This window comes from Macaca mulatta, chromosome 7 (genome assembly GCF_049350105.2).
Source record: "Macaca mulatta isolate MMU2019108-1 chromosome 7, T2T-MMU8v2.0, whole genome shotgun sequence".
Classification (NCBI taxonomy): domain Eukaryota; kingdom Metazoa; phylum Chordata; class Mammalia; order Primates; family Cercopithecidae; genus Macaca; species Macaca mulatta.
The window spans coordinates 125907627-125929672 of record NC_133412.1 but is presented as its reverse complement, the minus strand read 5'-3'; the positions used below and the strand labels follow the sequence as shown (position 1 = coordinate 125929672).

At 39.7% G+C, this 22046-nt stretch overlaps 1 protein-coding gene across 2 annotated transcripts; it reads left to right on the top strand.

Annotated features, from left to right (window-relative positions):
- Positions 1 to 6420: 6420 nt before the first annotated feature.
- Positions 6421 to 21037, top strand: GNPNAT1 (glucosamine-phosphate N-acetyltransferase 1). Of its 2 annotated transcripts, XM_015143632.3 has the most exons (7): positions 6421 to 6693; positions 10242 to 10285; positions 13674 to 13841; positions 14872 to 14934; positions 16440 to 16567; positions 17610 to 17671; positions 19852 to 21037. In XM_015143632.3, exons 3-7 carry the CDS (start codon positions 13688 to 13690, stop codon positions 19997 to 19999), a joined length of 555 nt encoding a protein of 184 aa, XP_014999118.1. In that variant the 5' UTR covers positions 6421 to 6693; positions 10242 to 10285; positions 13674 to 13687; the 3' UTR covers positions 20000 to 21037.
- The last annotated feature ends 1009 nt before the right edge of the window (positions 21038 to 22046 follow it).

Here is a 22046-nt window from a genome sequence, read left to right as displayed (position 1 = left end):
AGCGGAAGGGAAGTATGTCAATTATGGGATGAGGCAGTAAAAGTTCCATGTATGATTTTCCAGTCCCTTTTCACTACTCTGGTCACTAAAGATGTCATGTAGTTCAGATTTTGACCAGAATAGGGTGGAACTGCCATTAGCCTCCATCTCTGAGTGATTACATGGAGAAAGTGCCCTAACAATTGGTGTAAGACAAGAAAAAAACTTGTTAAGTCACAGAGATTTGGGAGGTTGTTATTGCAAACTTATTCTGACTATATGCAAATATATGTACACAAAGAGCATTTATTAAGCACGTACTATATGTCAGGCACAATACTGAACACTTTACATATGTTATTTTATTAAACCTTCATCAAACTCTGAAAACCTGTACTATTATACTAAGAAAACTGGGACAAGGTGAGGACAAACCATTTGTCCGAGGCTGTCAGCTACATGGAAGGGCTGAAAATGAAACCAGGCAGTCTGAAGGAACATCTACCAAGCTGTTAACAGTGGTTGATATGGTTTGGCTCTGTGTTCCCACCCAAATCTCATCTCAAATTGCAACCCCCATGTCTTGAGGGAGGGACCTCGTGGGAGGTGATTGGATCATGAGGGCGGTTTCCCCCATGCTGTTCTTCTGATAGCGAAGGAGTTCTCACGAGAGCTGATGGTTTTGAAAGTGTTTGACAGTTTCCCATTTGTTCTGTCTCCTTCCTGCTGTCTTGTGAAGGTGTGTCTTGCTTCCTCTCACCTTCCGCCATGACTGTAAGTTTCCTGAGGCCTCCCCAGCCACGTGGAACTGAATCAATGAAACCTCTTTTGTTTATAAATTACCCAGTCTTAGGTAGTATCTTTATGGCAGTGTGAAAATGGACTAACATGGTGGTTATCTTTGAAGGCAGAAATATGGAGACTGATCACTCTTTGTTCTGTATTGCTGTAATATTTCAAGGTTTTTTTTTTTTTTTACAACTTCCACCTCCCAGGTTCAAGTGATTCTCCTGCCTCAGCCTCCTGAGTAGCTGGGACTACAGATGCGTACAACCACACTCGGCTAATTTTTGTATTTTTTAGTAGAGACAGGGTTTCACTATGTTGGCCAGGCTGGTCTCAAACTCCTGGCCTCAAGTGATCTGCCCATCTTGGCCTCTCAAAGTGCTGGGATTACAGGCGTGAGCTGCACCCAGCCTTATTAAGTTCTTAAGTTCAAATGTCTATTAAAAAAAAAAAAGAATGATATGGTTTGGCTCTGTGTCCCCACCCAAATCTTACCTTGAATTGTAATAATCCCCACATGTCATGGGAGGGACCCAGTGGGAGGTAACTGAATTATGGGGGTGGGTTTTCCTGTGGTGTTCTTGTGATAGTGAGTAAGTCTCATGAGATCTGATAGGTTTTTTGTTTCTGAGATGGTGTCTCACTGTGTCAATGCCGGGGAATAGTGGCGTGATCTCGGCTCACTACAACCTCCACCTCCTGGGTTCGAGTGATTCTCCTGCCTCAGCCTCCTGAGTCGCTGGGATTACAGGCGCCCACCACCACACCTGGCTAATTTTTGTATTTTTAGTAGAGACAGGGTTTCTCCATGTCGGCCAGGCTGGTCTCGAACTCCTGAACTCAAGTGATTCCCCCACCTCAGCCTCCCAAAGTGCTGGGATTACAGGCATGAGCCACCATGCCTAGTCAATCTGATGGTTTTATACAGGGGCGTTCCCCTGCACATGCCCTCTTGCCTGCTGCCATGTAAGACATGACTTTGCTCCTTCTTTGCCTTCCGCCATGATTGTGAGGCCTGTCTAGTCATGTGGAACTAGGAGTCCATTAAACCTCTTTCTTTCTCTCTTCCTTTCTTTCTTTCTTTCTCTCTCTCTCTCTCTCTCTTTTTTTTTTTGACGGAATTTCACTCTTGTTGCCCAGGCTGGAGTGCAATGGCATGATCCCAGCTTTTTTTTTTTTTTTTGACGGAATTTCACTCTTGTCACCCAGGCTGGAGTGCAATGGCATGATCCCGGCTCACTGAAACTTCGGTCTCCCATGTTCAAGCAATTCTCCTGTCTCAGCCTCCCGCCACCACCAGTCCTGGCAAATTTTTGTATTTTTTTTAGTAGAGATGGGGTTTCACCGTGTTGGCTAGGCTGGTCCTGAACTCCTGACATCAAGTAATCCACCTGCCTTGGCTCCCAGAGTGCGGGGATTACAGGCATGAGCACCTCTTTTTCTTTATAAATTACCCAGTCTCAGGTGTGTCTTTATTAGCAGCATGAGAACAGACACACAGCTTCGCTCATAAAAAAAAGAAAAAGTACAGCTGGGTACAGTGGCTCATGCCTGTCATACCAGCAATTTGGGAGGCTGAGGTGGGCACATGATGGCTTGAACTCATGACTAGTCATGAGTTCGAGACTAGCCTGAACAATGTGGTGAAACCTCATCTTTAATAAAGATACAAAAAAATTAGCTGGGTGTGGTGGTGCACGCCTGTAGTCCCAGTTACTCAGGAGGCTGAAGTGGGAGGATTGCTTGAGCCCAGAAGGCAGAGGTTGCAGTGAGCTGAGATTGTGCAGCCATACTCCAGCCTGGGCAACAGAGTGAGACCTTGTTTCAAAAAGAAAAGGAAAATTGCTTGAGTTTCACTTGCATTATGGAAATAGTAGTGCCCACTTTATGTCACAGGATTCATATGAGGATCAAATGAAATAATTTATAAACATGTTTAGAGAATGTCTTAGCCTGTTTTCTGCTACTGTATTAGAATACCCAAGACTGGGTAATTCATAATAAAAAGAAGTGTATTTGGCTCACAGTTCTGGAGGCTGGGAAGAGCAAGAGCATGGTACCAGTGTCTGTTGAGGGTCATCCCATGGCTGAAGGCATCACATGGAAGGAGTGGTGTAAGAGAAAGCAAGAGAGGGAGGAGCTGAACTCATCCTTTTTTATCAGGAACCTACTCCCATGGTAACAGCATTAATCCATATTATGTGAGGGAAGAGCACTCATGACCTAATCACCCCTTAAGGGCCTCCCCCTCTTAATACTGTACCATGGCAATTAAATCTAAATGTGAGTTTTGGAGGGGACATTGAAACAATAACAGAGAATTATAACTTTAAGACCATATTAAGTATGTACCATATTACCTTTTTTTTTTTTTTTTTTGAGATGGAGTCTCGCTCTGTTGCCAGGCTGGAGTGCAGTGGCGCGATCTTGGCTCACTGAAACCTCCACCTCCTGAATTCCAGTGATTCTCCTGCCTCAGCCTCCTGAGTAGCTGGGACTACAGGCGTGCACCACTACGCCCAGCTAATTTTTGTATTTTTAGTAGAGATGGGGTTTCACCATGTTGGCCAGGATGGTCTCGATCTCTTGACCTCGTGATCTGCCCACCTCAGCCTCCCAAAATGCTGGAATTACAGGCATGAGCCACCGTGCCCGGCCTGTACCATATTTCATCCAGTCTTAGACACATCCATTGTATGACACACCATTAATTTATATACCACTAAGAAAGAAACAATGTGGCTAATTTAAAACTATAATATCTTATCACTTGGAACTTGTAATACCTAGTGAAACAACTCTTTTATATTTAATTAGACATGGATTGTTATATCTAATTCCTGTGCAAACATTAAGAGGAAAATATAAATGAAATAAATTGGTTAAGGTATTCTTTTTTTGAGGGGGATGGAGTCTCGCTCTGTCACCCAGGCTGGAGATCAATGGGCACAAGCTCGGCTCACTGCAATCTCTGTCTCCCGGGTTCAAGTGATTCTCCTGTCTCAGCCTCCTGAGTAGCTGGGACTACAGGTGTGTGCCACCACACTGGTTAATTTTTGTATTTTTCTGAGACAGGGTTTCACTATGTTGGCCAGGCTGGTCTTGAACTCCTGACCTTGTGATCTGCCTGCCTCAGCCTCCCAAAGTGCTGGGATTACAGGCGTCAGCCACTGTGCCTGGCCAAGGTATTCTTAAACTTCTCGTTCAGGCCAACATTCCTGAATCATTTCTCAACTGAATCACTGACATCCATGTTTTTCCATATAATAGCCTTATCTGTGCCGATGAGGATATTGTTGTTGGTTGGACGTGGTGGCTCACACCTGTAATCTCAACACTTTGGGAGGCCGAGGTGGGCGGATCACAAGGTCAGGAGTTCAAGACCAGCCTGGCCAACATGGTGAAACCCCATCTCTACTGAAAATACAAAAATTAGTTGGGTGTGGTGGCGTGTACCTGTAATCCCAGCTACTCAAGAGGCTGAGGCAGGAGAATTGCTTAATCGGAGCCCAGGAGGTGGAGGTTGCAGTGAGCTGAGATCATGCCACTGCACTCCAGCCTGGGCTACAAAGTAAGACTCCCTCTCAAAAAAAAAAAAAAAAAAAAAAAAAAAGGAATATTGGTGAATGCAGCATTTCTTCTAAGAATCTAGAAAAATAAATAAAAATCACCAAAGGACATTCCAATGGTTCCATTAAACCAGAAGTTGAAACTGTCTCCTGGTTATCTTGGGCTCCTCATTGCCGAGTGAACCTACCTACAGGCAAAGAAAGGGGTTAACTTTACTGGCCAGAGTGATCGACTTTGTCTATTAATGAGAAATTGGGTTCTTATGGCCCAATGTGGGTAAGGAGGAGGATATCTGGAATGTATGAGATCTCTGGGGGTACCTCTTACAAGTCTTGTGTTCTGTGATTTTATATAATTGCTTACATTTCACTTTTTGCTAATTTATAAAATGTACAGCAGTTTGTTGTACAGGAGAAAATCACTGAAAACATCTGACCAGAAATCTGCTAAGAAAAACGGGGAGGGCCAGGTGCTTAAGATTAGTGGTGTGTACATAAGTATTTTTTTAAAATTTTTGTTTGTTTTGAGACAGGGTCTTGCTCTGTGGCCCAGACTGGAGTGCAGTCATGCAGTCATGGCTCACAGCAGCCTCTACCTCCCAAGCTCAGGTTATCCTCCTACCTCAGCCTCCTGAGTAGATGGGACTACAGGCACTTGCCACCATGCCTGCCTAATTTTCAGTATTTTTTTGTAGAGACAGGTTTTTGCCATGTTGCACAGGCTGGTCTGAAACTCCTGGACTCAAGCTCAAGATCCACTTGCCTAGGCCTCCCAAAATGTTGGAATTACAGGTGTAAGCCACCACGCCCAGCCATGAGTATTTATTTTTATTTATGCCTTGTGTATTCTTTTTCTTTTCTTTTTTTTTTAGAGACAGGGTCTTGCTCTATTGTCCAGGCTGCATTCAACCTCGTGGGCTCAAGTGATCCTCCTGCCTCAGCCTTTGGAGTAGCTGAGACTATGGATGCACACCACCACATCCTGTTCATGCCCTATATATTCTTTTGTATGTATGGGTGTAAAAACAGAGATAAAAACAGAGACGTGGATGCCATCAGCTCACTGATGTTTGAAGTTCTGAGAAAGCATAAATCAGTAAAGGAGTTAACTGAAATTTAAATCTCATAAATGAGCAAAAAATATAATGTCTGGTATACGATCTATGGGGTTCTTGAATACTATTGCTTAAGAATAAAATACTTTGCGATTTCAATAAATCGAAAATTATGGTACAAGGCAAGGAAGGGGAGCTACTAGCTACGAGACTAGTAAATTATGTAACATCTCTGAACCTCTGTTTCCTTATCTGTTAAAATAGGGACAAAGTGCTACTTAGGTAAGACACTTCAGAAATGGGGCTCTGAAGGAAGTCACTTTTCTTCTAACGAAAGGTTTCTAAACCTCAGCACTCCAGACATTTCAGGCCAGGTAATTCTTTGTTGTGCGGCGCTGTCCTGCGCATTGTAAGGCGTTTGGCAGTATTCCCGGCCTCTACTCACCTGTGCCCTCCACCATCTGGAGATTCCAATGGCACCTCTCTCCCACATGAGAGGCTGAAAATGATTCATACATTGCCAAATGTCTCCTGGGCGGCAAAACTGTTGCAGTTTTTATTGGATGAACATGAACTCCATGTTCATCCAATAAAGCGTTTGAGGGACTGAGAAATGAAACAAGTCCCAAAGGAGTAGAATGCAGTGGCCCCGACTCCTAGTTTCACGAAGGCAGGAACTGTGACTCAGAGGCCTGGGGATGCGGGGCTCTGAGCTGCCAGTTGGTAGGAAAAGTCCTAATTAATGGATTGAATCATGAAGGGAGGGCAACAAGGGACAAATGGAGAGGGCCAGTGGTCGAGTCTCAGGATCAAAGAGGCCCACACTGGTCACCACTTACGCTGCTGGGCTGACTGCTAGGCAGGCGTACGCAGATAAACCGAGACAATGACGCGGTGGGAAAGGCCTTGTGGAGGGAGGAGGAGGAGCCCGGAGAGCCCAGTTTTGGTCCGGCGGCCACCGCCCCGGGCGCCGACGCGAACCTCAGGCCCCGCCCCTCGTCCTCCTGGTCCGCCCCCGCTCTCCGGGCCCCGCCCCTCGCTCGCTGGGCCTGGGCCGGTGGCGCCTCGGCCCGCGCCTCCGTCTCCGCCTCCGCCCGCCTGCGCGCGGCCCTGCGTGAGGGGGTAGAGGCGGGGTGGAGGCGTTGGCGCTGCCACGTCTGGGCCGCGGTTCCCGACTGTGGCGCGGGCGGTGGAGGAGGAGGTGGGGCTGGCGCTGAAGCCGGATCCGGATCCGGTGCTGTGCACCCTGGTGCGGGAGAGTCCGACGCGCCTGGCAAGGAGCGCCGATCGCGGGGCCTCTACGGGTGAGGAGAGACCGGGGCCGGGGCTCGAGAGCTGGACCGTGTGTCCTGGGGGCTGGGGCGGGCCTGCCTTCAGGTTTATCTAACAGGTGTGACTGGTGCCCCGGCGAGGCCCCCGGGGGTGTTGTGGAGGAGCCGGGCGTTAATCCTCGCCAGCTGGGTGCACATGGTGTGGAGCGCGGGTCCCAGGAAGTTGAACGCACGCGCGCCTGGAGCAAAGGTTAAGGATGATGGCCAGCGGTCCGGCCATACGAGGGTCTTGGCCTGGCAGGACTGGCACTGGGACTGGGGTCGGAACTTCGCTTCCCAGACTTTGGCGTGGGAAATGAGACAGTTGGTCGCGTTCTCTGCAGCCATGGGTTTTGAATGGGCACGAACTTCCCAGGCCCCTTTTTTTCTCCTATTCCCGGGCGCATCCCACGGTGGTCGGGAGCCCCTGAGGCAGCTGCTCCGAAGACCACCTCCGCACCGACTAGGTCGGCGCTTTCCCCACGGTACAGAGGGACATCCTTTGTCTCTTTTTCCTAGGCTCCTACTTCTAGAAACACCGAGTGGTGTACTGTGATTTCTGTTGTAGGAACTGATGTTTATGTAAGCCAAACTAATTTAAAATTTTCATACAAAATTGAACGGACGATTATACGATTCGTTTTGTTAGGATAATCCCTCATGAACGAATCCTAGAATGGATCTTAAGAAATTAATTTAGGCAGGATTTGCCAAATAGGGGAGAGAGCGCTAGCTGTATGGTAGGATGATGTGAAGATTGGGGTCTGCTGAGGATGGTAATCGAGGTCAAGATGCGAAAACAAGAGGATTCTAGCCCCAGGTCACTTATATGCTGTGTTACCTAAGGGGCAAGTCTTGGGAGTTCCAGGTGCTTCAGCTTCCTCATCTGTAGACTGGGAATAACACCTAGATTGTAAAGGTCAAATAAACTATCAGAAAATACTTTTGAAAATTCATGCAGTTACACAATTTAATAAACATGGCCAGGTGTGTTAAAAATCATTAACGAAAGAGATTCAGAATGGATTCTTGTTATCGAAATTGTTATAAAATGAATATAGAGGAATCCGAAGTCCGCCCCTCCCCCATTCACCTGTACTTAGAAGGTGCCCCAGGAGCTCTTGAGAAATACATAGGGTGGTTTAGATTTGGCCTTAGATTATGTTTTTAAAATTTGTAGATTGACTTTTAAAATCTTTATCTCCGGTGTCTATTACTTGTTGCTCTCAGTTGGTTGCTTCTAGCAGCAGCCTCTCTCCCCAATTCGTATTCCAATCTGATACCGAGGCTCAGAAGCCAAATAGTTGAAATTTTGTTTAAAAATATTCAATTGAGTGAAAAAATATTCAATTGACTTGATGACTAGTAAAAATGAATTTGGTGTATGTTTTCCGCGGTATTGTGGCAGTTTGGGAATTTTTTTTTTTTTTTTGTCCTTCTGGATTTTCTGAAATGTGACCTACAAGTAAGTTTTATTCGTTATTCATTCACTAGGCATTATTGGGCTAGGGTTAGGCTTAAACGGGTCTTCTAAACGCCCGCTAATTTAGCAGTTAATCAGAAAAGGTTCTGAGGAATCCTTAAGGAGGGTTAGTGTTTACTATACTTTTTAAAGTTAATCTAAAAACTTTAAAGATCCTAATGATACGAGATTTCGCTTCATGCAACTGTGCAATTTTATTTGCAGAAATTTCCTAGTTTTGCAGTATCTGGGCACTTGAAGATGCTACAAGATTATTTATATAAAGGTACTTATTTAATTATGTTCTAAAACCCTTTGGAACTGGGTTTCAAGTCGTATCTTGCTTCATCTTGCCCAGTACATTAGTTGGGCACCAGCAGAATTTTACCGTTTGAGGAGAGAGTGAGCTAAAGTGGGCCTTCAGTATGGCTCTGTTTTGTAGAAGAGCCCATAAAAACATTTTTGATCTTAATTTCTGATTGCCTGGTTCATAGATTCTTATTTCAATCTGGAATGCTTTGTTTAATGTATTTTGACTAGTCTGATTCCCATTTTCCAAATGTAAGTTCTAAGTGCTGCTTATGACTTAATTTTTAACCCTTGTACAATAATAAGGTAGGGAATATATCTACTGTAGTGCATCTTCAGTGTAATGGTTAAGAGCAGAGTCTGAAGTCATACTACCTAGCAGGACTGGCTACGTAATCTGTAGTAATCCAAATTAAAATGCAGAGTTCTTTGTTAAAAAATTAAGAATTTCAAAACAGTGGCAGCAGGGTATTAAACTAAGTGCAGTGTGCCCTCTGTAACGGCACAGGTCAGGGGCTTCTGAAGCTGGCCCTGTTGCCTCATTTTGAATCCTCACTCTGTTCCTTGTTGGCACTGTAACCTTGAGCAAGTTACTGTGCCTGCTTCCTTATTTGTAAAATTGGGATAATGACACATTGTTCATTGTATTTTTAAGAGTTAACATATAGAAAGTTTTCATTAAGTGTTAGCCAATATTATTTATTTTTATGATCATTCTTGGAATAAGACTGTCTCTGAAGTACAAGAACATATTAGTATTTCCTGGTTAAAACTCATTAGTTAAGGGCTTCCTAATCCTAGTTGTTTTCCTGTACACTTCTTCCCTCTCATGAAACTTATTAACCCTATTTTTCATGTTTTCTAGACCACATTTTTATTGTAAACACAGACTTTATAGGAAAAAGGAATCTAGTTAAATGTGGTTAAGGTTGATTTAAATTCTCTTTTGAGTTTTCTTTGAACTTTGTATTTACAACTATGTTTAATAGCGTGACCAAAATGTTTAAATAGTGTGCTGCCTTGAGGAATTTACATTTTTAATACTGTACACATTTCACTTTATTAATAAATAGCCTGTTATCTACATACCTGAAAAACAATGTTGCTACCTACCTTTCAGATGAGAGTACACATACAAACCTCGAGGATCCAATTTAGACAAAACACTAAAACACATGGATTCAAATTCATCTATTAAAAACTTGTTTTGGCTGAGCATGCTGGTTCATGCTTGTAATTCCAGAACTTTGGGAGGCTGAGGCTGGAGGATCACTTGAGGTCAGGAGTTCAAGACCAGCCTTTCCAACATGGCAAAGCCCCAGCTCTACTAAAAATACAAAAATTAGCCAGGCGTGGTATAAGCCTGTAGTCCCAGCTACTGTGGGAAGCTGAGGTAGGAGGATCACTTGAGCCCAGGAGTTTGAGGCTGCAGTGAGCTATGATTGCACCACTGCACTCCATCCTGGGGAACAGAGTGAAACCTTGTCTCAAAACAGAATAAAGCAAAACAAAAAACCTATTTTGAATGGATATTAAACTTGTTAAATTTGAAATGACTGCTTGATCATCACAATTTCTGTATTTTCCTTAATATTGTTAGAACCAGGTATAGTGTGTACAGCATAATTTGAATCCTTGTGCGTGTGTGTGTGTGTGTGTGGCCGGGGGGACCTCTCAGCAGTCTACATTATAAACTGCATTATTCTTTTCTATCCAAGAATGCTAACTTTCAGTATAACATAAACATAACAGCCTGTCATTCTTTTTGCAGTCCCTGTAACCAGCACAGTGCCTGATTCATGAATTAAAATAAAGGTGAAAAAAATGTATAAACTTGAATTTTAAATTTATTGCTAACTAGCATGTATCTTATTACTTGCTGTATTCCAGGTATTGCTAAGTGCTTGATTGCATACAGTCATGCATTTAATTCTCCCAGTAATTTCATCTCCATTTTACAAATGAGGAAACTACATTCTAAGAGCTTAATTACCTTAGTACGTATCACACAGTTGACATTTGAACACCAGGTCTGAATCCAAAGCTCATGCTCTTTCTATGCCTAGGTTTAAATCCTGGCTTCACTAATTTTGTGACCTTGGGCAAGTTACTTAACATTTTCTCATCTGTTAAACTGTAGATAATAACCCCACCTAACCTGTAGGATGGTTGAAATAAATGAATTAGTAAAGCTCTTTCAATAGTCTGGCACATAGGAAGTGCTGAGCAAGTGTTAACTTCTGTTGTTACATCACATCGCACTACCTTCCCTTAACTACTATATTGTAGCACTGCTTATATAGTTACATAGGATTACACAGGCAGAAACTTATTAGTTTAAGGAAAAGTGAAGAATATTAGCCCTAAAGCATACTGTGACTTATGCATAAGGAACAATTGGGAGTTAGGTTATTGGGCAAATTGTTTTCTCATTAAAATATGGTTTCTTTAACTGGATATAGAAATAAGTTGGGGACTGCTTTTTTTGGATCTCTAATCCAAAAATCCAACACTCCAAAATTTGAAACTTTATTGAGGGCCAACATGATGCCACAAGTGGAAAATTCCACATCTGATTTCATGTACAAAAAGTTTTCCATGCACAAAATTATTTAAAATATTGTGCAAAATATTTGTGCTATCCGTATAAGATGTATATGAAACACAGATGAATTCTGTTTTGACTTGGGTCCCATCCCCAAGATATCTCATATAATATGCAAATATCCCCAAATCTGAAAAAAAAAAATCCAAAATCTGAAACATTTCTGGTTCCAAGCATTTTGGATAAGGAATACTCAACTTTTAATTGTTGGGAAGCATGTTTCTTTCAGCAATTCTGTGCTGCACAGAAGAAGCCCCCTGGCCCCAGTTTTATGCTTTATATGATTTGTTTTTCCTCCTTCCTATCATTACTTCTCTGCTATTTAGTCTCATTTTTAAAACACTACAATGAGTGAGAACCTGCTCATTTCTAAATGTTCAAAAAAGAGGGGGAAATATCATTATCACTTTTCAATAGCATGAAAAACACCGGCTTTTTTTTTTTTTTTTTTTTTTTGAGACGGAGTCTCGCTCTGTTGCCCAGGCTGGAGTGCAGTGGCTGGATCTCAGCTCACTGCAAGCTCCGCCTCCCGGGTTTATGCCATTCTCCTGCCTCAGCCTCCCAAGTAGCTGGGACTACAGGCGCCCGCCACCACGCCCGGCTAATTTTTTGTATTTTTTTTGGTAGAGATGGGGTTTCACCGTGTTAGCCAGGATGGTCTCGATCTCCTGACCTCGTGATCCGCCCGTCTTGGCCTCCCAAAGTGCTGGGATTACAGGCTTAAGCCACTGCGCCCGGCCTCACACCGGCTATTTTTAAGGTGCTTAGATGCAACTGAGAAACTTACACTATACATTTTAATTTTAATTTAATTTTTTTGAGATGGAGTTTCACTCTTGTTGCGCAGGCTGGAATGCAATGATGTGATCTGGGCTCACTGCAACCTCCACCTCCTGGGTTCAAGCGATTCTCCTGCCTCAGCCTCCCAAGTAGCTGGGATTACAGGTGGCTGCCACCACACTTGGCTAATTTTTTATTTTTAGTAGAGATAGGGTTTTGCCATGTTGGTCAGGCTGGTCTCGACCTCTGGTGATCTTCCTGTCCCACCTCCCAAAGTGCTGCGGTTACAGGTGTGAGCCACCATGCCTGGCCCACACTACAGATTTTTAGAAAATCGGCTGTGAAAACAAAATCCTTCAGTGTATATCTATCATAGCCAAGGTAAAGTATTTCTGAGAAGGCCAAAAAAAATTAATTTGAGCCTGTTCATCAATTATCTTCTATTCATAGTTCATTTAAAACAAAACAAAACGAAAAGCTACATGTGGCCAGGCATGGTGGCTCACATGGTAGCTCTTAAATTTTTTATATTATGTTCTTGGATTTTATTATTGAGCCAAGAAGTCATCTGTTTCAACAGGAAATTGCAAGGAGAAAAAAAATTAAAAAAAAAAAAAAAGTAATCTCTTAGAGTCTTACTTGCCAATAAAAAACTTTCAGCCATGCACGGTGGCTCATGCTTGTAATTCCAGCACTTTGGGAGAGTGAAACTCTGTCTTAAAAAAAAAACAAACTACATGCCCAATAAGTTTTCTTTTTCTTTGAGAGGGAATTTCACTTATTGCCCAGGTTGGAGTGCAAAGGCAATATCTCAGCTCACCACAACCTCTGCCTCCCAGGTTCAAGCGATTCTCCTGCCTCAGCCTCCTGAGTAGCTAGGTTTACAGGTATGCGCCACCACACCCATCTGATTTTTGTATTTTTAGTAGAGGCAGGGTTTCCCCATGTTGGTCAGACTGGTCTCGAACTCCCGACCTCAGGTGATCCGTCCACCTCGGCCTCCCAAAGTGCTGGGATTATAGGCATGAGCCACCGTGCATTGCTGAAAGTTTTCTTTTTTGGCAAGTAAGACTGAGAGATTACTTCTTTTTTTAAAAAAATTTTTTCCCCTTGCAATTTCCTGTTGAAGCAGATGACTTCTTGGCTCAATAATAAAATCCAAGAACATAATGTAAAAAATTTAAGAGCCCATGAAAAGTCAGCTATTCATTAGTAGCACAAACCCAGAGGAAAAACATGTTTTAAAAGACCTGATAATAGCGGGGGGCGGTGGCTCATGCCTGTAATCCCAACACTTTGGGAGGCCGAGGCGGGCAGATCACCTGAGGTCCGAAGTTCCAGACCAGCCTGGCTAACATGGCAAAATCCCGTCTCTACTAAAAATACAAAAAATTAGCCAGGTGTGGTGTCACATGCCTATAATCCCAGATACTCTGGAGGCTGAAGGAGGAGAATCACTTGAACGGAGAAGGCGGAGGTTGCGGTAAGCCGGGATCGCGCCACTGCACTCCAGCCTGGGCAACAGAGTAAGACTCTGTCAAAAAAGAAAAAAAAGAAGGCCTGATAATAAATGGGATTTTGTAGTTTAAAACTTACTAATTTAGTCACTTAGCCATTTTTTATCTGATAGTAAGCATGATTTTTCTATTTATCTGTAGTTGTGGAATTTAATGTTAGATTCAGGATAGGCTGCAGTAAAATATCTCGCGTATCTGCTAAAGAATGCTTCTAATTGCATTAATTTATATTAACTTTCTCAACAATCATAATTTTCCTTTTATTAAATAAAATGACTTAATATTTACATTTTTATTTTAGACCTTACTAGAAAGATGAAACCTGATGAAACTCCTATGTTTGACCCAAGTCTACTCAAAGAAGTGGACTGGAGTCAGAATACAGCTACATTTTCTCCAGCCATTTCCCCAACACATCCTGGAGAAGGCTTGGTTTTGAGGCCTCTTTGTACCGCTGACTTAAATAGAGGTAATGTACACAAGCCTGTATAAAATTAGAGTTAGCTTTCCATTTTTCTCTATAGACATTATGATGCAGATAATTTTAAAAAAATATTTGACTTTTGGACTTTTTTTGTATAATACTTAGTTTTTAAAGTGATGGACAATACCAATGAGTGTATGTCATAGCTAAGACCAAATATTACTGTGGAATATTTGAAATGAGTTAAATATGACATCACTCCTTCCTAATTAAGCCAAAAAGATTTCTCATGAACAAAAATTAAATTATCATGTATAATGACACATAAGGAGGAATCTTAAGCTTGTTGGGGAATGAAGGTGGAAATAATTTTTCTTGGATAAGTTGAAAGGGTTTTTGTACGTTTCTTTCTTTTTTTAACATGTAAATTCTCCAAGTTAACTTCCTTAAACTTTGGTGATTAAAAGTCAACTTTGTACTTTTCACAATTATCTCTTTGCTAGACAGCCTGAAGGGCCTAATTTTGGCCTAATTAATTATTGAGTGTAGAAAAGTTAAGATTTTCAGAATTCCAGGTGCAGTTTCACATTAATTTCAGGTAACACTAATGAAATTCACTAGAAATTACAATTTTAAAGAGTAGGTAATCTCAACAGTGTTACTTACACTTTAATTTGCAAATATTATATTTGGCCATATTGTACTTGGCCATATTGTACCTTTAAGTAAAACCAAATCACATATTTGGGAAAATTTGGCACCCTTTACATTGAACTTAATGTAAAATATAATACATTGAAGAATGTATGTTCTGGGTCTATAAACACTGGATATTAAGGTCAGCACTATTTAAAATATCTTATGCAGGCAGAAGCACTGGTAAAACCTGTTATTATTTTTGTTATATGTAGTAATTACAGAAGAATAGGGTTCACTTTATATTCTAATAATTAAAAGATTATAGAAAGTTCTGAAAAAATAATTGCCCATAAGCCCACCTGCTTAATATATTGCTTACTTTCATACTGTCTCCTTTTGCTCGTCTCGTAATTTGAAATCTGTTTTTCAAAACTAGGTTTTTTTAAGGTATTGGGTCAGCTAACAGAGACTGGAGTTGTCAGCCCTGAACAATTTATGAGTAAGTACTATAATCTCTTTTTCCTGAAATAAAGGGAAACATCATTTCATTTTTGTTTAGAGCTGTTTAATGTCCACTTCTGTGTTTGTTCAAATAGCTGGAAATTATTCAAAGAACAAATTAGCTGTTTTCTTAATTAAATTAATGTGGCTGAGTTCTAGAATCCAAATGTACCAGTAACTTTGTTTTGCAAACTATCTGACTACTTTATTAGATAATTACTGTACCATAGGACCTAGGTGTTAACTCTAGAGGTTTTTCATTTATTGTAGTATTTCCCTTACTGTGGTTATATTTACATAAATTTCATTACCAAATCAAAGTTAAGACCATACGCTTTAAATTTATTTTGGGGTTTATTTGTATTGAAGTTTAAGGTTAGCAGGTATCTTAAAGAGTTAGTCCACCCACCCCCTGTCCCCCTTCTTTTAGACATATGAGAAAATGGGAATTTAGAGAGATCCAAAGACTTGCCCAAGATCACAGGTAGTTATTGCTACAGTGAGGAATAAAACCTTAATTCTGTCCAGTGCTCTACCAGTGCTTTTCCTGTTATAAAGGAAATGAAGTATTATTATCATTACTAAATATTTAGTAATATTTAATAGCTGAGGAATTACAATTCTTCGTTTCCTTATAATAGGTAATTTTGTATTGAACTCTGTTTGACCCTCCTGAGAATGAGGACCATCATTCTGATTCTCATTTTTATTTTCATTCATTGAATTTATTTCTTTTTCCCATTTTAGATCTCTGTCTGGAATGAGACCATAGAAATTAACAATATGAGAGACTATTAGCCTCAGTTTTTATTCCTGAATTTTTCTTTGTGTGCACATCAATTAGATGAGAAACCGTGTTATTTCAGCAATAGTACTGACAGTCCATTTGAGGGGAAATATCTTTGCACCTATTTGCTATGTGCCTTGGAAACGTTACTTGGAAACATATGTTTTACCTCCTTGCAAGGTGCTCTCAAAGCAAACGAGCAAGTCATGTTATCACAAAAGACTTTCCATCACAATGGGAAAATTAAAATCTATTTTGTAAAAATATTTTGAAACCAAAAGACTAAAAATTCTAGAATTGAGCCATGTAAACATGCTCTTGTTAAAATGTGCACAGGTTTGTTATATTTGAATATCTATTGAGTATAAAAGTTAAAGAGATCTATTTAAAGTAAATGAAGAAACTGAAGTTTTCATTAGTCATGGAAGTGGCAATATCAGCCATTTACTTGTATTTTAAGTTTTGTTCATCTAAAATAGCTATATTAGTCTTTATTTTGCTAGCAGATATTTTGAATGTGTAGGTTATATTCCAATTGATACTAATTGGTGATATTTCAACTACTTGGTAATATTTTCTTTAGAAATGGAAGGTAAATTACTATGGTAAAACAGCTTTAAACATTTAGTAATTAAGTCAGCTAATCCTAGTATTTTTCTGGCTCCCCATAAAATTGAATGTCTACTGTGTAACACTTTGTTGTCCAATTTCCACAGAATCTTTTGAGCATATGAAGAAATCTGGGGATTATTATGTTACAGTTGTAGAAGATGTGACTCTAGGACAGATTGTTGCTACAGCAACTCTGATTATAGAACATAAATTCATCCATTCCTGTGCTAAGGTATGTGCTGCTTATAAGTAAAATGGACAGGTATTTTCTAGCACAACTGACTTTGAGTTTCCATTAGACAAATCTATTTTCTCACTGGTTTTTAGTGCTTCTTAGAAATCCCTTTTCCCAGTGTGTTCTGAGAGCTTTAAGAAAGAAAATGTATTAACAGTATGAATTGTACGCTAAAATTGTTCTGTAAGGTGGATCAATTTGGTATAGCCATAGAGAAACCAAACAATTTAGCAGTAATGCACAAAATCCCTAATGTTACTCTTAAAAAAACAATACTTAGAATATACTACATGAGCACAGATTTGTTTCCACATGATAAAGGGTTCAGAATATTATTGTTCGAATTATGATACATCTAATGCATGTAGTGCCCTTTCATCCCTGAATAACTCACGTAAAACAGTAAATAAAAAAAAGAGAGAAAACCTTAAGTAATTCAGTGAGAATAAAGTAGGGAACACTTGGGATGTGTTCTGTGACACTTAAGAATTTCGGTGGGGTTTCTGTACTAGACATTAATTTTATTTGGATATCTAAACTTTCTAGCAAGCAAGGAGTAGAATGATGGATATATTCATGAAAAGGTTACATTTTGGTGGTGTTGATCAACATCCTAATATTTGTGTAAAGACAACGGGGTGGGAAGGTTGGGGACACAGCCAAAACAAGTTTAGGTCACAAGTTGACTCATACTATTTCCTCTAATAAGTAAAAACATCTTTAAATTATTAACTTTTAATAGTAGTACTCTCATACTAGTAGGAAACAAACTTTTGGGCTAATCAGATTTGCCCCAGCTTCTCTGTCATATTTAAAAACAAAGGAAATGTTCAACTATTACAGAATATTCTATGATCTCTTTCTCATAAGTTATAGAAATACATACTGAAACAGCCTTCACTGTATAATATTTTTTGCATTTGGTTTCTGTGAAGTTCAAGTTTACAAAATATACTTCTTATTATCAGTAAATTCTTACTCGTTTTAGCTAAAAACAAAAGTAAATGCTTACTCCTTTAAACATTGTAAATATTTTCAGAGAGGAAGAGTAGAAGATGTTGTTGTTAGTGATGAATGCAGAGGAAAGCAGCTTGGCAAATTGTAAGTAGGCAGAAACAAGGTAACCCTGGATAAATTTTGTTCCAATTTAGTTTCTTACCAAGATACTTGCTTGAAGTTCTTTTTGGCTTCATTTATTTTGAACTCACTCCAATAGTTTAGACTGAATTTCATGAAGAAATAAAGTATTATTATACATATTTTGCCTTAAAGTTTGAAAATTGGAAGCATACTTCTTTATAGACAGTAACATCTTTAAATTATTAACTTTTCAAAGTAATACTCTCATACTAGTAGGAGATACACTTTTGGGCTAATCGGATTTGCCTCAGCTTCTCTGTCATATTTAAAAACAAAGGAAGTGTTCAACTATTACAGAATATTCTATGATCTCTCCTTCTCATAAGTTGTAGAAATACTGAAACAGCCTTCACTGTATAATCCCCTATATGTTTATCTAAATCATTTAAAATAAATATAAATAAGTGGTATTGATTTATTGCCCTTTTATACGAACTTGCATCTTATAATTTTTAGTTTTTGAGACAGGGTCTGTTTTTGACGGCCCTGTCACCCAGGCTGAGGTGCAGTGGCTCAATCTCAGCTCACTGCATCCTCAGCCTCCTGGGTTCAAGCAATCCTCGTCAGTCCCCCAATTAGCTGGGACTACAGGTATATGCCACACCTGGCTAATTTTTAAAAATTTGTAGAGGTGGGGCCTCATCATATTGCTCAGGCTGGTCTCAAACAGTCCTCCTGCCTTGGCCTCCCAAAGTGCTGGGATTACAGGTGGGAGCCACTGTGCCTGGCCCAAGAACTTGCTTTTTAACATTAACTCTTCTGAGTTTTAAGGAATTAACAAATATTAAATACCTGTTTATGTATCAGATGCTATTCTAGGTATTTAGAATACTTCAGTGAACAAAACAGACCAATTTCTTGTGTTCTAGTCCATTTAATTTTATACTTTTTTTTTTTTTTTTTAATAGATGGGGTCTCTTTCTGTTGCCCAGGCTGGAGTGCAGTGGTATGATCACAGCTCACTGCAGCCTTGAATTCTTGGGGCTCAAGTGAGCCTCTCATCTCAGCCTCCCAAGTAGCTGGGACTACAGGTGCACACCACTGCATCCAGCTAATTTTTTGTAGAGACAGGGTTTTGCTATGTTGCCTAGGCTAGTCTCCAACTTCTGGATTCAAGTGATCCTTGGCCTCCTAAAGTGCTGGGATTACAAGCATGAGCCACTGCAACCAGCCAGTCATACTTCAATCAAGATCTTTTGTTTTTTTTTAAAAATAAGATTTTTTAGTCTGTTCAAACATGGGCAAACCTTTCAAGTTTATATATCTTTTATAGTTTTTATCCTCTAAAGCACTTAGATCCACACTTTAATAATGGGTTTGGATTCATTAAGAAACTTTGTATAGATGTAGACTTGCTTTGTTTCCACTTCATATTAATTAGACCAATCTTGAGTTAATCTGATACCTTCACAAATATTAAAGCAGCTTTAAAAATGATTAAAGAGCAAAGCTATTATGTACTCATTTTATGTGGGAATGTTGACTGCTCCCAAGTTGTTTGGTCATTTTTTTAAAAAGGCTTTTAGTGTTAACATACATCTTACAATTCGTTTTTTTTTTTTTTCTTTTTCTTTTTCTTTTTTGAGACAAAGACTCACTGTGTTGCCCAGGCTGGAGTGCAGTGGCGCAATCACTACTTACCACAGCCTTGACATCTCTGGGCTCAGGTGGTCTTCCCCCCTCAGCCTCTGGAGTAGCTGGGACTTTAGGCATGTGCCATCATGCCTACTAATTTTTATATTTTTTGTAGAGATGGGGTTTTGCCATGTTGCCCAGGCTGGTGTCAAACCTCTGGGCTCTAGTGACCGCCTGCCTCGGCTTCCCAGAGTGCTAGGATTACAGGTATGAGTCACTGCACCTGGCCTTAAATTTCATTTTTAAAGAGGGCTTAGGGTGAGTTTAGTATTTGTCCTATTTATTAGTGAGCTGGAGATTACTAGATAAAAGTATATTTGACTCTAAGTAAAAATGTTTTGGTGATTTAAATGCTTATCTACTTACATGAATGCAATGGGAAAAGCCATAATCTAAACCTGTTTCTAAGGAAACTTAAGTTTTATAACATTAATTCATATTGTTACTAGAATCAATTTTTATTAATAAATGCTATCTCCTCACCATCCCCCCTTTTTAAATTTCAGGTTATTATCAACCCTTACTTTGCTAAGCAAGAAACTGAACTGTTACAAGATTACCCTTGAATGTCTACCACAAAATGTTGGTTTCTATAAAAAGTTTGGATATACTGTATCTGAAGAAAACTACATGTGTCGGAGGTTTCTAAAGTAAAAATCTTTTAAGAAAATTGTCAAAGGGGCTAATGCTACAATGGTACACTCTTTCTAGAGTTGAAACATTTTGTTGCTGCAGCCGAGTGACCTCCATAAATACTGGACTGAAAAAACATTGTAATACTACAAGTATAATGACATTTAGAAGATTACTTTGGGCTGGTGGGACATGCTGTGAATTTAGATTACAGATGAATATTATAAAGGGGATGATTTTTAACCAAAGGAATATATTTTTAACTTGAATCTTTTCTTGCATTGTATTTTTCTAAAAGTTTGGCCTCATTTCTTGAGTATGGGTAATAAGGAGTTATATGTCTGCTATCTGTGTTGCTCAGTTAAAGTATTCATTGAATAAGGCTGTTTCTTATCACATGCATAAAATTAAATATTTTTGTTTCAAAGAAACATCTCAATACACTTAGGGGTGTATTGTTTCCCACATATTAAGTCAGGGTGGATAAGTTAGTTATTATAACATAGTATATAGTCCAACATTCATTGATCTCAATACAGGCAAACAACCTGGTCAGCCTTTTAAAGAAGTAGATGAAAATTATTTGACAAGATTAAAACAATTTATATATTTTACTAAAAGTTTATATAGTACAGTCTATGTAGATTGAAAAGTACCACTTGTCTTTTCTGTGAATTATAACTACTCATTTGTTAAAAACGCCTAAGAGCAATTATAGTGGGACATCTAAGGTCCTTTTTAAACAGTGAATTAGTAAACCTCAGCATATGTGTTTCTACCCTGATTTTTTTTTTTTCGTGGGTATCTGAAGCCTCTCCTAAGTTTTTTCAAAAATGGAGTATCACAAAATTGAGTGAAATACTTAAAAATGTATTGTACTAGATTTGCCAAATTCATAAAATGTTGATGGAAGCTTTACTTTTTAATGTGATTATAATGGCACTATTCTGGTCATTATCCTGTTTTATTTATTTAAATTTTTTAAAGCTGAAGAATTAAATACTTTAATGGTTCTAATCTTTTGCATTCCATGTTACATTAAACCTGTTCATATGAGTAGTCTTCTGTTAGAATCACATCTGTGCTTTTCTTGAGTCTGCTATTGAACTATTAGATTACATCATAATTCATAAAAGTTTAGTTTTATGTGCTCTTTGTAAAACGAACTTGCAAAGAAAATACCAGTGTTTCTCACCCCACTGACTCACGCCACATCATCTGGATTTTGGATTTCCCTCCATGCAGCCAGCTATAGTTGGCTTTCCAAAACAACAGAAATCCTTCACCAAGAGTGCACTACTTACCTGCTTATGGCCTATACAGACGAACTGATCTGTCCTTTGTGAAACGCAACAAAGTTATTTGTCTTTTCAGAAGTCCTACAACCTTAGCAAAGGGTAGTTTGTTTTATCAGGTAAATTCTGGTAATTAAAACCCATGTTAAAAATTAGCCTAGGCCGGCACAGTGGCTCACGCCTGTAATTCCAGCACTTTGGGAGGCTGAGGCGGGCGGATCACAAGGTCAGGAGTTTGAGACCAGCCTGACCAACATGGTGAAACCCTGTCTCTACTAAAAAAAGAAAAATTAGCCGGGCGTGGTGGCACGCGCCTGTAATCCCAGCTACCCAGGAGGCTGAGGTGAGAGAATCGCTTGAACCCAGGAGGCGAAGGTTGCTGTGAGCCGAGATCACGCCACTGCACTCCAGCCTGGCGACAGAGCGAGACTCTGTCTCAAAACAAAACAAAAAATTAGCCTAGTTAAAGGTAAAACTAAATGCTTTACTACCTTTCTTACCACTGAACAATTTGAGGTAAAATCATTCACAAGGTTGGCACTTCAGTAAATCCCTTTAAATAGTGTTCCTAAGATACCTCTTAAATCTTCCCATAGGAAATATAATTACAGGTAAGGTACACCATACAAAAATTGTGTCATTGAGGACAATGGTGATCTGTAGTTTTAGTTGAGTATGTTTATGATTTTTGAAGCCATATGGTGAGTAAATGTAAATATGAAAAAATGCTACATAAAACATTCTTAAACTTTTTTTTTTTTTTTTTAAACTGC

Coding starts and splice junctions, on each gene's coding strand:
- GNPNAT1 (XM_015143632.3), top strand. CDS start 13,688: ATGAAACCTGATGAAACTCCTATGTTTGACCCAAGTCTACTCAAAGAA. Junction 16,568..17,609: donor TCATCCATTCCTGTGCTAAG/GTATGTGCTGCT, acceptor AAATATTTTCAG/AGAGGAAGAGTAGAAGATGT. Junction 17,672..19,851: donor GGAAAGCAGCTTGGCAAATT/GTAAGTAGGCAG, acceptor TTTAAATTTCAG/GTTATTATCAACCCTTACTT.